The sequence below is a fragment of the Coregonus lavaretus genome (genome assembly GCF_964263955.1).
Source record: "Coregonus lavaretus genome assembly, chromosome: 21".
NCBI classification, from domain to species: Eukaryota; Metazoa; Chordata; class Actinopteri; order Salmoniformes; family Salmonidae; genus Coregonus; species Coregonus lavaretus.
Window position 1 is genome coordinate 6,888,531 of NC_140008.1, and position 16,206 is coordinate 6,904,736.

The 16,206-nt window shown below is 44.4% G+C and overlaps 1 protein-coding gene across 3 annotated transcripts in view; it reads left to right on the plus strand.

The window, feature by feature from the left end:
* Nucleotides 1–16,206, plus strand: part of LOC311148932 (GRAM domain-containing protein 2A-like) — a 112,709-nt gene that overhangs the window by 76,745 nt on the left and 19,758 nt on the right. For all 3 annotated transcript variants that reach the window (XR_014614968.1, XM_084185966.1, XM_084185965.1), the window contains exons 5-7: nt 1,240–1,343; nt 4,773–4,871; nt 10,088–10,159. Coding sequence is in view for 2 of the 3 variants with exons in the window: in XM_084185966.1 (XP_084042092.1) it covers nt 1,240–1,343; nt 4,773–4,871; nt 10,088–10,159 (275 nt within the window). In the remaining variant the exon portion in view is untranslated. The remainder of the gene's footprint in view (nt 1–1,239; nt 1,344–4,772; nt 4,872–10,087; nt 10,160–16,206) is intronic.

Below are 16,206 nucleotides of genomic sequence, written 5' to 3' on the forward strand. Positions count from 1 at the left end.
TCTCTCTCTCTCTCTCTCTCTCTCTCTCTCTCACACCCTCCCTCTCTCTTCCTCCCCTCTCTAATTCTCTCCCTCACTCTCTCTCTTTCTCTTTCCCTCACTCTCTCACATTGTCTCTCTTTCTCTTTTGTTACCCCTCTCTACCCCACCCCTCTCTCTCTTTCTCTCTCTCAATCCCTCCCTCTCACTCTCCACTTGTCTGGGCAACCCTGTACCAGCCTGCTGTATTTAGCTGTAAATGAGTCATTATGAGACGGATTATCTGTAATCACACTGCCATTTTGGGCTGTTTGTGTTTTGGTCATGAGTCATAACTCATGTTTTGTGACGTTGGTTCATGATCTGTGGTAGAATAGAATTTAGTTTATTTGTTTTTGGTTGTTTTATAATTTGTGGTATGGGCGTCTAAAGATGGAGTTGTTAGTATGCATGCCCTGAATAAAATATTTTTGGGATTATGAAAATGACACACTGATATTTTTAAATTGAGTTGTGTTTCTATACTAATGGAAATCACCACCAACCAACAGTGTTCCACAATCCCACACTTCAGCTGTATCCCTCTCCACCAGTGTCTAGGTTTGAAGCCAACTCATATACACTGAGTGTACAAAACATTAGGAACACTTTCTAATATTGAGTTGTACCCCCTTTTGGCCTCAGAACAGCCTCAATTCGTTGGGGCATGGACACTACAAGGTGTTGAAAGCGTTCCACAGGGTTGCTGGTCCATGTTGACTCCAATGCTTCTCACAGTTGTGTCAAGTTGTCTGGATGTCCTTTGGGTGGTGGACCATTCTTGATACACACAGCAAATTGTTGAGCGTGAACAAAACCCAGCAGCGTTGCAGTTCTTGACACACTCAAACCGATGCACCTGGCACCTACTACCATACCCCGTTCAAAGGCACTTAAATATTTTTTATTGCTCATTCACCCAATGAATGGCACACATACACAATCCATGTCTCAATTGTCTCTAGGTTTTAAAATCCTTCTTTAACATGTCTCCTCCCCTTCGTCTACACTGATTTGAAGTGGATTTAACAGGTGACTTCAATAAGGGATCATATCTTTAACCTGGATTCACCTGGTCAGTCTGTCATGGAAAGACACTCAGCCATGTTTTGTATTCCCGACGCTAGTCTCCAGCTCTGTGTGTATTGAATGAAATAGATCAGTATTATATTGTATCTCTATGGTATTCCAAATGTTATCATGCCTTTTTTCTATTCCCAGTGTATTCCTGCGCTCTTCTCCGAGACATCCTACTTCAGGGTCGCCTCTACATCTCCCGCAACTGGCTGTGTTTCTATGCCAACCTCTTTGGGAAGGACATCAAGGTGAGCGGTGATGTCCCATTTGCTCCAGTGGGTCTTCCTTACCCAGTTACGGGAAGGAATTGCAACTGCCCTCAGCCTTGACACAAAATGGCTTCTTTCTTCTAACAATGAAAATACTTGTGTTTGAAAAGAGGGAATAGATTTATCATCAAGGACAACACTGTCGGTACGATCATTTCAGTTGATAACAGGTTTTCTTTCTGGACTTGACCTCCACGTTTTTCATTGACTCATTCAAGATAAATGGATGCCTCTCTGTTAAATTGCTGAAGGTTTCTCTATTTGAATAGAGAATAAAGATGTCTGATGGAGCCCCTGCACTTAACAACCTGAACACAAAAGACATTCAAATGAATCTCACTGCATGCAGGTTTTCTCTTTATTGTATGGTGCACTCTTAGAAAAAAAGGTGCTATCTAGAACCTAAAAGGGTTATTTGGCTGTCCCCATAGGATAACCCTTTGAAGAACCCTTTTTGGTTCCAGGTAGAACTATTTTGGGTTCCATGTAAAAAAGGTGCTATCTAGAACCTAAAAGGGTTATTTGGCTGTCCCCATAGGATAACCATTTGAAGAACCCTTTTTGGTTCCAGGTAGAACTATTTTGGGTTCCATGTAGAACCCTCTTTTCCACAGAGGGTTCTACATGGAACCCAAAAGGGTTCTACCTGGAACCAAAAAGGGTTCTACCGGAACCAAAAAGGGTTCTACCTGAAACCAAAAAGGGTTCTCCTATGGGGACAGCCGTATAACCCTTTTGGAACCCTTTGTTCTAAGAGTGTATTGTCAAGTTGAGCTGGGAATTTTTTTTTACAAGGGAAATGTTCAACATGAGATATGGCATGTTTGATGCAGGTATTCAAATAAGTACAATAAAGTGAGGTGGTAGTCATGTTATTTATTGAACAGCAAACAGTTTTATGAGATTTTGACTTCATTTACAGTCAAGTGTTAAAACGTTTTCAAGAGGAAAGGATATTTGGAAATAATTGACTTATTTCAAATGTGTATCCAGATCAAAGTCTATGCTATTCAATGACATAATATTTGAATTGTATATGAATAACATCATTCTATTGAATTGATAACTACCTAACATGAGTATGGTTATTCTATGCTCAAGGTCCTCCTGACCAATAACCAGCCAGTCAATTGAAGTGTCTGAAGAGAAAGCACATGCAGTGTCAACTCACCCTGTACCCCAGCTAGTTATCACTCACCCTGTACCCCAGCTACTTATCACTCACCCTGTACCCCAGCTAGTTAGCACTCACCCTGTACCCCAGCTAGTTATCACTCACCCTGTACCCCAGCTAGTTATCACTCACCCTGTACCCCAGCTAGTTATCACTCACCCTGTACCCCAGCTAGTTATCACTCACCCTGTACCCCAGCTAGTTATCACTCACCCTGTGTATACACTCCAGCTAGTTATCACTCACCCTGTGTATACACCCCAGCTAGTTATCACTCACCCTGTATACACTCCAGCTAGTTATCACTCACCCTGTGTATACACTCCAGCTAGTTATCACTCACCCTGTGTATACACTCCAGCTAGTTATCACTCACCCTGTATACACTCCAGCTAGTTATCACTCACCCTGTGTATACACTCCAGCTAGTTATCACTCACCCTGTACCCCAGCTAGTTATCACTCACCCTGTACCCCAGCTAGTTATCACTCACCCTGTGTATACACTCCAGCTAGTTATCACTCACCCTGTGTATACACTCCAGCTAGTTATCACTCACCCTGTATACACTCCAGCTAGTTATCACTCACCCTGTGTATACACTCCAGCTAGTTATCACTCACCCTGTGTATACACTCCAGCTAGTTATCACTCACCCTGTGTATACACTCCAGCTAGTTAGCACTCACCCTGTGTATACACTCCAGCTAGTTATCACTCACCCTGTGTATACACTCCAGCTAGTTATCACTCACCCTGTGTATACACTCCAGCTAGTTATCACTCACCCTGTGTATACACTTCAGCTAGTTATCACTCACCCTGTGTATACACTCCAGCTAGTTATCACTCACCCTGTGTATACACTCCAGCTAGTTATCACTCACCCTGTATACACTCCAGCTAGTTATCACTCACCCTGTATACACTCCAGCTAGTTATCACTCACCCTGTGTATACACTCCAGCTAGTTATCACTCACCCTGTGTATACACTCCAGCTAGTTATCACTCACCCTGTGTATACACTCCAGCTAGTTAGCACTCACCCTGTGTATACACTCCAGCTAGTTAGCACTCACCCTGTGTATACACTCCAGCTAGTTATCACTCACCCTGTGTATACACTCCAGCTAGTTATCACTCACCCTGTGTATACACTCCAGCTAGTTAGCACTCACCCTGTGTATACACTCCAGCTAGTTAGCACTCACCCTGTGTATACACTTCAGCTAGTTAGCACTCACCCTGTGTATACACTCCAGCTAGTTAGCACTCACCCTGTGTATACACTCCAGCTAGTTAGCACTCACCCTGTGTATACACTCCAGCTAGTTAGCACTCACCCTGTGTATACACTTCAGCTAGTTAGCACTCACCCTGTGTATACACTCCAGCTAGTTAGCACTCACCCTGTGTATACACTTCAGCTAGTTAGCACTCACCCTGTGTATACACTCCAGCTAGTTATCACTCACCCTGTGTATACACTCCAGCTAGTTAGCACTCACCCTGTGTATACACTCCAGCTTGACTAAACCTTTATTTGTTCCTTTTTTCACTCTGTTTGTTTTGATCCGTTCTGCTCCCCCTTTCTTTAGATGGGAACAAAGTCTCATGGTTCTGGGGTTTAGCGTAAAGGTCACATAGCTAATGTGTCGTGTGGCTACTCCAGGCTAATGTTACTGTTACTGTGTCTCAATGTGTAACTAACAATGTTACTGTTACTGTGTCTCAATGTGTAACTAACAATGTTACTGTTACTGTGTCTCAATGTGTAACTAACAATGTTACTGTTACTGTGTCTCAATGTGTAACTAACAATGTTACTGTTACTGTGTCTCAATGTGTAACTAATAATGTTACTGTGTCTCAATGTGTAACTAACAATGTTACTGTGTCTCAATGTGTAACTAACAATGTTACTGTTACTGTGTCTCAATGTGTAACTAACAATGTTACTGTTACTGTGTCTCAATGTGTAACTAACAATGTTACTGTGTCTCAATGTGTAACTACCAATGTTACTGTGTCTCAATGTGTAACTAACAATGTTACTGTTACTGTGTCTCAATGTGTAACTAACAATGTTACTGTGTCTCAATGTGTAACTAACAATGTTACTGTGACTGTGTCTCAGTGTGTCCTACTCCTAATGTTAACTGTCTCACTAAGGGAATAAAGGGATGCTATGCGCTGCAGCTGGTGACCATGTTTCTGCTTTTCCTTTACAGGTGGCCATTCCGGTGGTGTCAGTACGGCTGGTGAAGAAGCACAGGACGGCAGGCCTGGTGCCCAACGGGTTGGCCATCACTGTGGACACCAGCCAGAAGGTACGCTACAGTAGACAACAGTACAATGCAATAGGGCTATACCACTCACAGACAGCTAGTACTGTATACAGATCGCATACAGATAGCAGACAGCTAGCATACAGATAGCAGACAGCTGGCATACTGTAGGTGCTTATCTGCAGACACCAAAGTGGTAGGGGGATAGAGGTTGTTTCAGGGCAAGCCCTGTTTGACTTTAACGTGTCTTAGTCTTGCCAAACAAGGGAAAGCAAAGATGTAGCATTGCAGAATGCAAACAGTCAGGCTGACAACCAGGTAGCTATAGGCTAACAACAAGGTAGCTAGGCTAACAACCAGGGCACCAGGCTAACAACCAAGACGCCAGGCTAACAACCAGGTAGCCAGGCTAACAACCAGGAAGCCAGGCTAACAACCAGGTAGGCAGGCTAACAACCAGGTAGCCAGGCTAACAACAAGGAAGCCAGGCTAACAACCAGGTAGTCAGGCTAACAACAAGGAAGCCAGGCTAACAACCAGGAAGCCAGGCTAACAACCAGGTAGGCAGGCTAACAACCAGGTAGCCAGACTATCAACCAGGAAGCGTAGGCTAACAACCAGGATGCGTAGGCTAACAACCAGGTAGGCAGACTAACAACAAGGAAGCCAGGCTAACAACCAGGAAGCCAGGCTAACAACCAGGTAGCCAGGCTAACAACCAGGAAGCGTAGGCTAACAACAAGGTAGCTAGGCTAACAACCAGGGCACCAGGCTAACAACCAAGACGCCAGGCTAACAACCAGGTAGCCAGGCTAACAACCAGGAAGCCAGGCTAACAACCAGGTAGGCAGGCTAACAACCAGGTAGCCAGGCTAACAACAAGGAAGCCAGGCTAACAACCAGGTAGTCAGGCTAACAACAAGGAAGCCAGGCTAACAACCAGGAAGCCAGGCTAACAACCAGGAAGCCAGGCTAACAACCAGGTAGGCAGGCTAACAACCAGGTAGCCAGACTATCAACCAGGAAGCGTAGGCTAACAACCAGGATGCGTAGGCTAACAACCAGGTAGGCAGACTAACAACAAGGAAGCCAGGCTAACAACCAGGAAGCCAGGCTAACAACCAGGTAGCCAGGCTAACAACCAGGAAGCGTAGGCTAACAACCAGGTAGCCAGGCTAACAACCAGGAAGCCAGGCTAACAACCAGATAGGCAGGCTAACAACCAGGTAGGCAGGCTAACAACCAGGTAGCCAGGCTAACAACCAGGAAGCCAGGCTAACAACCAGGTAGGCAGGCTAACAACCAGGTAGGCAGGCTAACAACCAGGAAGCCAGGTTAACAACCAGGTAGGCAGGCTAACAACCAGGTAGGCAGGCTAACAACCAGGAAGCCAGGTTAACAACCAGGTAGTCAGGTAGTCAGCCTAGTGAAGCTAACAGCCAGCACTCAGCCACATGAAATAGCGTGTTTGAGAACACCTGAACCAAACAGAATGTAACCTAGTCAGCACGTGTGGTAACACACGAGGAGGGTTAATGTCAGTCACAACTTCAAATGAAGCAATCCTCCCGGCGGTCCAAAGGTAGAGGGTCCACGCTGTCTGTTTGACTGGTCCAGTCAGAGGGAACTCTGCATATTGCAGCCACACAGCGGACATACTGTATAGTATGGTTCTCAACAGACACTGCTTTGAGTTGAGAACATACAACATCAGGTTAAAGGTCAAAGGTCAGATCCACGTTGACCTTCCAGTTCTTCAGAGGTGTTTGAGTAGTGTCCTTGTAAAGGAATGAACAGGGATCAGGCTGTTAGTGTTTAGTTTGGAATGTTAACCCAATGAGTCCCACCACAACGCTGGTGCGATTTGGACTTCTAACCCCCTTTTACACATTGTGTGTTTGAGCTACATGGATTAGTCTATTTCTTCTGCATCCATTGGTACCAACCATTAGTCTGTGTGTTTTTATGGCCAATCTGCGTCTGCAATGGCCCTACACCGTTTACGGCGATGCAGCCTCCGCAGAAGTCAGAACATTCATACTTCTTGCGTTTCGGGGAGCTGTCATACGCATCCAATAAATTGGTCTGAACCGCACCACTCGTAGTGAATCAGGGCTAATCTCTATAGCCATCCAGCTAATTACAAGCAACTGGCTAAACGAAAAGACAGGACCTTACCTCCTCTGAGATGTTGGCATCTGTTTCCCAGTGTTTGACATAGGAGCTCAGCCAAGATAGCATGAAGTAAAAAGGCTGCATCTCCATCCCGAATCTCCCCATTGCCCACCAACAATATTAACCTACATTTAGGTTGTTGTTTATTTGTGTATTTCACACTATGTTGAGGTAAAAACCTCAATACATGTTCACGTCATCGTCATCAATCAACTGCATTACAGTTAAAAACTACTTTGACTACCACCACTGATTTCTGTATGCTAGCTATGCTACCAGCTTATACGAACGGGAGTTAGCATTTAACAGTCACTTCTTCTAAACCTGAAAAGGAACAACTTATAAATGTTATGCAGCGAAAACAGCCAAATATATCTAATCATGGCTACCCGGACTATTTGCACTGCCCCCCCACCCCCACCCCATCTTTTTACGCTGCTGCTACTCTGTTAATTATTTATGCATAGTCACTTTAACTCTACCCACATGTACATATTACCTCAACTACCTCAACTAGCCGGTGCCCCCGCACATTGACTCTGCACCGGTACCCCCCCTGTATATAGCCTCCCTACTATTATTTTGTTTTACTTCTGCTCTTTTTTTCTCAACACTTTTTTGTTGTTGTTGTTTTATTTAACTTTTTTATTTAAAAATAAATGCGTTGTTGGTTAAGGGCTGTAAGTAAGCATTTCACGGTAATGTCTACACCTGTTGTATTCGGCACATGTGGCAAATACAATTTGATTTGATTTGATTTGAATATATCCAAGTCGGATAAAATATCCACTTTGTTAGATCAGATTTGTTGAATGTGTGCCAATCCAGCATCCTTCTTTCCCCCACGGTCGGCATTCCAATGACCTCTTTACCACATCTATCCCAATTACCTCCCCAAACTAATTTTAGTGTCTTTGAAATCCCTACACAAGGTATCATAAAGATGTATTTATTAGTGAACTTGTTCTGATAGCCTTTCGTCAAAGTTCTCCATGTTTGTTGTCAAGGAAGTGAGTTTGTGTTTATACAGGATGTACCACCCCACCTACCGTCAACCAATCTTGTCAATGCGGAGCTATATTGAGCTATGCGGAGCCCTCCGCATTGTCATAAAATTTGGGAGGTGCACAGCATCGGCGTTCAGAGCTCGATTTGGCCTCCGCAAGCCTCCGGAGGCTCCACAATTGCATCACACCCTCTGTACGGAGGACCATCCTCCTCAGTGAATTTCATAAAAATGAAAATAGTAAAACATTAGAAAAGCTTTCATTTTTAGATAAAACTATACTAAATATATTCACGCCATCAAATAATTGACTAAAACACACTGTTTTGCAATGAAGGTCTACAGTATCCTCAACAGCACTCTGTAGGGTAGCACCATGGTGTAGCCGGAGGACAGCTAGCTTCCGTCCTCCTCTGGGTACATTGACTTCAATAGAAAACCTAGGAGGCTCATGGTTCTCACCCCCTTCCATAGACTTACACAGTAATTTACACACAACTTCTGGAGGACATCCTCCAACCTATCAGAGCTCTTGTCCACCCAATCAAAGGATCAGAGAATGAATCTAGTACTGAAAGCATAAGCTACAGCTTGCTAGCACTGCAGTTTAGTGCATAAAATGTGGTGAGTAGTTGACTCAAAGAGAGAGAAAGACAATAGTTGAACAGTTTTCAACAAATACATTTCTTCAAAAATGAAGGAGAGGCGTAAGAGAGAGGGAGAGAATGAGATAGAGCTAGCTATATTTCGTAGTATTTTTTTCACTTTCACTTGCTTAGCTAGCTAGCCTACTCAAACACCTGGCTCAAACAGAGAGGGTTGATATGTTAGCTAGCTGGTTATGGCTATCCAACACTGGAACTCTTCCAAGTCAAGGTAAGCTTTTGGTTTTATTAATTTATTGCCACCTGGGCCCGCCGATGTAACTGCTAAACTGCTTTCTGACTGTACACTACTGCATGATTGTCACGGGTTTACTAACGCGTTAGTTCTATTAGCTATGTTGACTATGATGTTAGCTAATATGGTGACAACAATGTAGGCTGTGTGTAGTGGTTAGCGGTTATGATATGAAGGTTTGGCTTGGAAAGTTTTATTTTGTCACTGACTAGTTGTATATTCATTTCCCACTGAGAAAACTATTTCTGTACTTACAGCATTCATATAAATTCCTTTTGATCAGGTTTTTGCTTTGGCAGACCTAATTTTTTTATTGACATTTGTCAATAAAATCATGAATACAACTGTTTATGTCAAATAGTTTGGTGTTCTACTTTTAGCCCTTGGTTGTCCTGAAAAGAAAATGGTAACACTTCATTGTGAGGCTAAATATAAGGGCTGGACATGCAGATAAATGAAAGTCAGAGAAATGAAAAGCCGATCTTTGCCGGTGTCTCGGGACTGATAGGGTTAACTCAATAGTCCGGTCTTGTTCTGGGTCAAACACCTTTATGGGGTTTTATGACAACAGATAAAGCTGCTGGCTGCCACCTAGCTTGTTCTGTCTTGGATTAATTGGAGAAGCTGAGTGGGAGAGACAGCTCTCAGAAAACTTCAATGTCTAAACGTGTTAAATTGAATGGGCAACACTTACTATACACAGATTGTCTTTTATCTATCACAGCTGGATTGGCTGAAGCTACTTAGTCATTCCATGTAATAAAGGTGTCAGTTGACAGTTGAAATCATTGTTGGTAACATGTGCATTTCACATCTTCTTTAATAGACTATTCAAAGATAGTAGAGCTTAGGTTCTAGACTACTATAGAGCTTAAGTTCTAGACTACTATAGAGTTTAAGTTCTAGACTACTATAGAGCTTAGGTTCTAGACTACTATAGAGCTTAAGTTCTAGACTACTATAGAGTTTAAGTTCTAGACTACTATAGAGCTTAGGTTCTAGACTACTATAGAGCTTAAGTTCTAGACTACTATAGAGCTTAAGTTCTAGACTACTATAGAGCTTAAGTTCTAGACTACTATAGAGCTTAAGTTCTAGACTACTATAGAGCTTAAGTTCTAGACTACTATAGAGCTTAAGTTTGTGGTTTTTTTTTGTGTCTTGTTCTCTCTTGCAGTATGTGTTTGTGTCCTTGCTGTCTCGAGACAGTGTCTACGACGTCCTCAGGAGGATTTGTACACACCTTCAGGTGAGAAATAACCTCCTTACGGTCCACATGGCTCAAGATTGTGGGTTCAATTCCCATGTGGTCCACTTTGTATGAAAGTGTCTGCTACACTAGAAATGTTTTGCAATACAGCTCTGACGAGATACCATTGTCAAAGTGTTGTAGTGTAGTTACACTGTATTTATGTTTTGGAATGGGTGGCCAGGAATAAACTGGTCTTGAACATCTCTAAAACAAAGAGCATTGTATTTGGTACAAATCATTCCCCATGTTCTAGACCTCAGCTGAATCTGGTAATGAATGGTTTGGCTGTTGAACAAGTTGAGGAGACTAAATTACTTGGTGTTACCTTAGATTTTAAACTGTCATGGTTAAAACATATAGATTCAATGGTTGTAAAGATGGGGAGAGGTCTGTCCGTAATAAAGAGATGCTCTGCTTTTTTGACACCACACTCCACAAAGCAAGTCCAGCAGTCTCTAGTTTTATCTTATCTTGATTATTGTCCAGTCATAATGGTCAAGTGCTGCAAAGAAAGACTTAGTTAAGTTACAGCTGACCTAGAACAGAGTGGCATGTCTTGCTCTTCATTGTAATCAGAGGGCTGATATAAATACTATGCATGCCAGTCTCTCTTGGCTAAGAGTTGAGGAAAGACTGACTGCGTCACTTCTTCTTTTTTCTTTTTTTTACATTAATGTGTTGGAAATTCCAAATAGTTTGCATAGTCAACTTACACACAGCAGTGTCACACACACACTTACCACACCAGACTAGGGTTTAATATTTTCCCGGTATTCTACAAAATTAATGTTCCATCCTGAGAATAAATTACTTTTCTCCCGGGTAACCCGGTATTTTCCCGCCAAAACCGGAAGTGTCATTCAAAAGCATTATAAAGCATATATTAAATACATTTTATGAGCCGTACATTAACGACATTTAATGAACCCAAGCCCAAAAAAAGCCCAAATGATTGTGCCGTTATCCAATAGGCTACATACAGTATATGATATAGGCACATTACACGCGACAGAAAAACATACAGTAAAAGCCCATAGATGTAGCTAGCTATATGCATGTAGCAGTAGGCTACAACCAGGAATTAAAATTGATTTTTTGGTGGTTTGTATCATTTGATTTACACAACATGCCTACCACAGGTTTCCCTCAAGAATGTCCCTGTATTTAGCGCCATCCATCATTCCTTCAATTCTGACCAGTTTCCCAGTCCCTGCCGATGAAAAACATCCCCACAGCATGATGCTGCCACCACCATGCTTCACTGTGGGGATGGTGTTCTCAGGGTGATGAGAGGTGTTGGGATTGCGTCAGACATAGCGTTTTCCTTGATGGCCAAAAAGCTCAATTTTAGTCTCATTTGACCAGAGTACCTTCTTCCATATGTTTGGGGAGTGTCCCACATGCCTTTTGGCGAACACCAAACGTGTTTGCTTATTTTTTTCTTTAAGCAATGGCTTTTTTCTGGCCACTCTTCCCGTAAAGCCCAGCTCTGTGGAGTGTACGGCTTAAAGTGGTCCTATGGACAGATACTCCAATCTCCGCTGTGGAGCTTTGCAGCTCCTTCAGGGTTATCTTTGGTCTCTTTGTTGCCTCTCTGATTAATGCCCTCCTTGCCTGGTCCATGAGTTTTGGTGGGCGGCCCTCTCTTGGCAGGTTTGTTGTTGTCACGATCGTCGGGAACAGAGGACCAAGGCGCAGCGTTGCAGGCAAACATACTCTTTAATTAGAGACACGATCAAAAACAACAAACGATACGTGACAGTTCACGGTCTAACATAAACAGACTAGAAACAAGATCCCACAAACTCTGTGGGGAAACAGGCTGCTAAAGTATGGTTCTCAATCAGAGTCAACAAGCAACAGCTGAATCACGTTGCCTCTGATTGAGAACCACACTGGCCAACATAGAACCACAATACCAGAATGTGAAACCTAGAACAACACACATAGACTTTACACACCCTGGCTCAACATATTAGAGTCCCCAGAGCCAGGGCGTGACAGTACCCCCCCCTAAAGGCGCGGACTCCGACCGCGCCCACCAAACACCACAGGGGAGGGACCGGGTGGGCACTCCGCTTAGGCGGCGGATCCGGCTCCGGGCCTGATCCCCGCTCCCTCTCCAACCCCCCAAAGTACCCCTGGTCCGGTCTGGCCCCGCTGGCCGGAGCTGGACTGCACACTGGTGGAGCGGATTGCTCTAGCTCCGGCGTGAAGCATCTGACCGGTGCCGGACCAGCCACCGGTGGAACAGGCACGGGCCGTGCCGGACTGACGACGCACACCACTGGCTTGGTGTGGGGAGCAGGAGCGGGCCGAGCCGGGCTGACGAAGTGCACCACTGACTTGGTGCGGGGAGCAGGAGCGGGCCGAGCCGGGCTGACGAAGCGCACCACTGACTTGGTGCGGGGAGCAGGAACGGGCCGTGCCGGGCTGACGAAGCGCACCACTGACTTGGTGCGGGGAGCAGGAACGGGCCGAGCTGGGCTGACGAAACGCACCACTGACTTGGTGCGGGGAGCAGGAATGGGCCGGACCGGGCTGACGAGTATGTTTGCGGGGAGCAGGAATGGGCCGGACTGGGCTGGCGACGCGCACCACAGACTTGGTGCGGGGAGCAGGAATGGGCCGGACTGGGCTGGCGACGCGCACCACAGACTTGGTGCGGGGAGCAGGAACAGGCCGGGCCGAGCTGGCGATGCGCACCGTAGACTTGGTGCGAGTGGCAGGAAATGGCCGGACCGTACTGGGAACACACACCACTGGCCCTACGTGGGGATCAGGAACAGGCCGGACCGGACTGGCAACACACGCCAGTACCTCTCGCCGTGCCTCTACATCCTCCTTCCCCCTGGTGACCAGTGACTCCCGTAACCTGGCGGCCTCCTGCTGCCCCGTCGTCCACGGCGTTAGCCCCCCCCTAAAAAATTTATGGGCTTCACTCCTACCCGTGGACCAGGTCTCCATGCTCCTCGCCAGCCTTTCGCCCTTCTGCCTCCACGTCAAGCCCCTCTCTTCCTCACATGGCTTGACCCAGTCGAGGAGGCGAAGGAGATCCGCTAGAGATCTCTCAGGCGCTGGCTCCTGAACTTGCTGCTTGGTCCAGTCTTGGTGGGATCTTCTGTCACGATCGTCGGGAACAGAGGACCAAGGCGCAGCGTTGCAGGCAAACATACTCTTTAATTAGAGACACGATCAAAAACAACAAACGATACGTGACAGTTCACGGTCTAACATAAACAGACTAGAAACAAGATCCCACAAACTCTGTGGGGAAACAGGCTGCTAAAGTATGGTTCTCAATCAGAGTCAACAAGCAACAGCTGAATCACGTTGCCTCTGATTGAGAACCACACTGGCCAACATAGAACCACAATACCAGAATGTGAAACCTAGAACAACACACATAGACTTTACACACCCTGGCTCAACATATTAGAGTCCCCAGAGCCAGGGCGTGACAGTTGTGGTGCCATATTCTTTCAATTTTTTTATAATGGATTTAATGGTGCTCCGTGGGATGTTCAACATTTCGGATATTTTTTTATAACCCAACCCTGATCTGTACTTCTCCACAACTTTGTCCCTGACCTGTTTGGAGAGCTCCTTGGTCTTCATGGTGCCGCTTGCTTGGTGGTGCCCCTTGCTTACTGGTGTTGCAGACTCTGGGGCCTTTCAGAACAGGTGTATATAAACTGAGATCATGTGACACTTAGATTGCACACAGGTGGACTTTATTTAACTAATTATGTGACATCTGAAGGTAATTGGTTGCACCAGATCTTATTTAGGGGCTTCATAGCAAAGGGGGTGAATACAGTATGAAAAAATAAAATAATGTATGCACTCAGTAAGTCGCTCTGGATAAGAGCGTCTGCTAAATGACTAAAATGTAAATGTACATATGCACACACCACTTTTCCGTTATTTATTTTTTAGAATCTTTTGAAACAAGTACTTTTTTTCATTTCACTTCACCAATTTGGACTATTTTGTGTATGTCCATTATATGAAATCCAAATAAAAATCAATTTCAATTACAGGTTGTAATGCAACAAAATAGGAAAAAACGCCAAGGGGGATGAATACTTTTGCAAGGCAATATCATAATATTTATCCTAATGTTATTAGCCTACCTCCTCTTTCTCTCTCCATTGTTGCTTCATTCCTTCCTCGCTTTCAACAGTTAAATGAAATACATTTTGTTGTCCTTATCTTCATCATTCTAATGACATATTTTAATAACATAGGACTAGAATTAGATGCAAAAGGCTTTCACTTCTCTTCACCAAGATTGAATGGTTATGGGTCTGAATAAATAACTGCTATAGCCTACCGCCATCTGAATGGTTATGGGTCTGAATAAATAACTGCTATAGCCTACCGCCATCGCGCGTTCGCTCTTCTTATAAACGTCCCGTGAGTTCTATTGGCTGCTGTATTTAACATTCAGCAAAAAAGAGCTTCGAAAAGTCTATTTCTATAAGAAATGCTAAAGAAAAATAATGTCCAGCAAGCTATTCTAGTCTAGCTTTTCCTGCATGGGACTCCAAGAGCTAAGGAGCATTGTAAGGAGAGGCCAGCAGAGCACAGGTGCTTGCGTATTGCGCAAGAGACAGAGGCTATAAGTTAGAAGCGTATTATGCATAACCCATCATGAATTAGCTAAATATAAGGCTAATACTGCATTGAATGTATTACCTGAAAGAAGTAGGCTAGGACATCTTTTATATAGGCCTATATATCAATCTAGAACAGGATTATCTATTTTGGATGCAATTTGAATGGTGTTGATGGAGAGAGAGAAAGACTATGAGAGAGTGCTCACACTTGCACGGATTTAAAACAACGATATTCGAGTGATAGGCTGTTTTAAAACTCTGCAGCTGCAAAAAAATTAACAAGGTGACCCCCGAAAGCCAGATGGAGATGGGTAAATTAGACACTCATTCGGTCTTTATATTACTGTACCATAGGCTATGCTGCAGCAAATGTAGGCCTACCTGTCACAAGAAACATCTGAGGTGGTCTGTCCCCACCCTGAGCGTTGATTCATCATGCAGAGGCCGTAGACCATGCTGTTCATATAAATCATTTATTATAATTTAGCGGTTTCTCGCAGTTATTTATCCTGGGAAAAGAGAGTGGTTTTGGGCGGTAAATCTCGGTAACCGGGTTCCCGCCACTCAACCCTACACCAGACATGCCTCCAGGGTTCTTTTCACAGTCCCCAGGTCCAGAACAAATTCAGGGAAACGCACAGTATTATACAGAGCCATGAGTGCATGGAACTCCCTTCCAACTTATATAGCGCAAGTGAATAGCAAACCTGGTTTCATAAAACTAATAATGCATCAAGCATGAACTGCTTGTTTCAAGTCCTGCCAGAACATCTCAATTGGGATTAGGTCTGGACTTTGACTAGGCCATTCCAAAACTTCAAATGTGTTGCTTTTTAACCATTTTCATGACTTGATTGTGTGTTTTGGATCATTGTCTTGCTGCATGACCCAGCTGCACGTCAGCTTCAGCTCACAGACGGATGGTCTGACATTCTCCTGTAGAATCCTCTGACACAGAGCAGAATTCCTGGTTTCTTCTATTAAGGCAAATCCAGGTCCTGAGGCAGCAAAGCATCCCCAAACCATCACACTACCACCACCATGCTTGACCGTTGGTATGACGTTCTTACTGTGGAATGCAGTGTTTGTTTTTCGCCAGACATAATGGGACCCATCTCGCCCAAAAAGCGCCTGAAAGCACCTGGATGATCGTCAAGACTCTTGGAAGAATGTTCTATGGACAGATCAAAAGTATAACTTCTTTATAACTTCCAGACCTAATCCCAATTGAGATGTTGTGGCAGGACTTGAAACGAGCAGTTCATGCTTGAAAACCCACAAATGTTGCTGAGTTAAAGCGGTTCTGCACGGAAGAGTGGGTCAAAATTCCTCCACAGCGACATGAGAGACTGATCAACAACTACAGGAAGCGTTTGGTTGGAGTCACTGCAGCTAAAGGTGACACAACCAGTTATTGAGTGT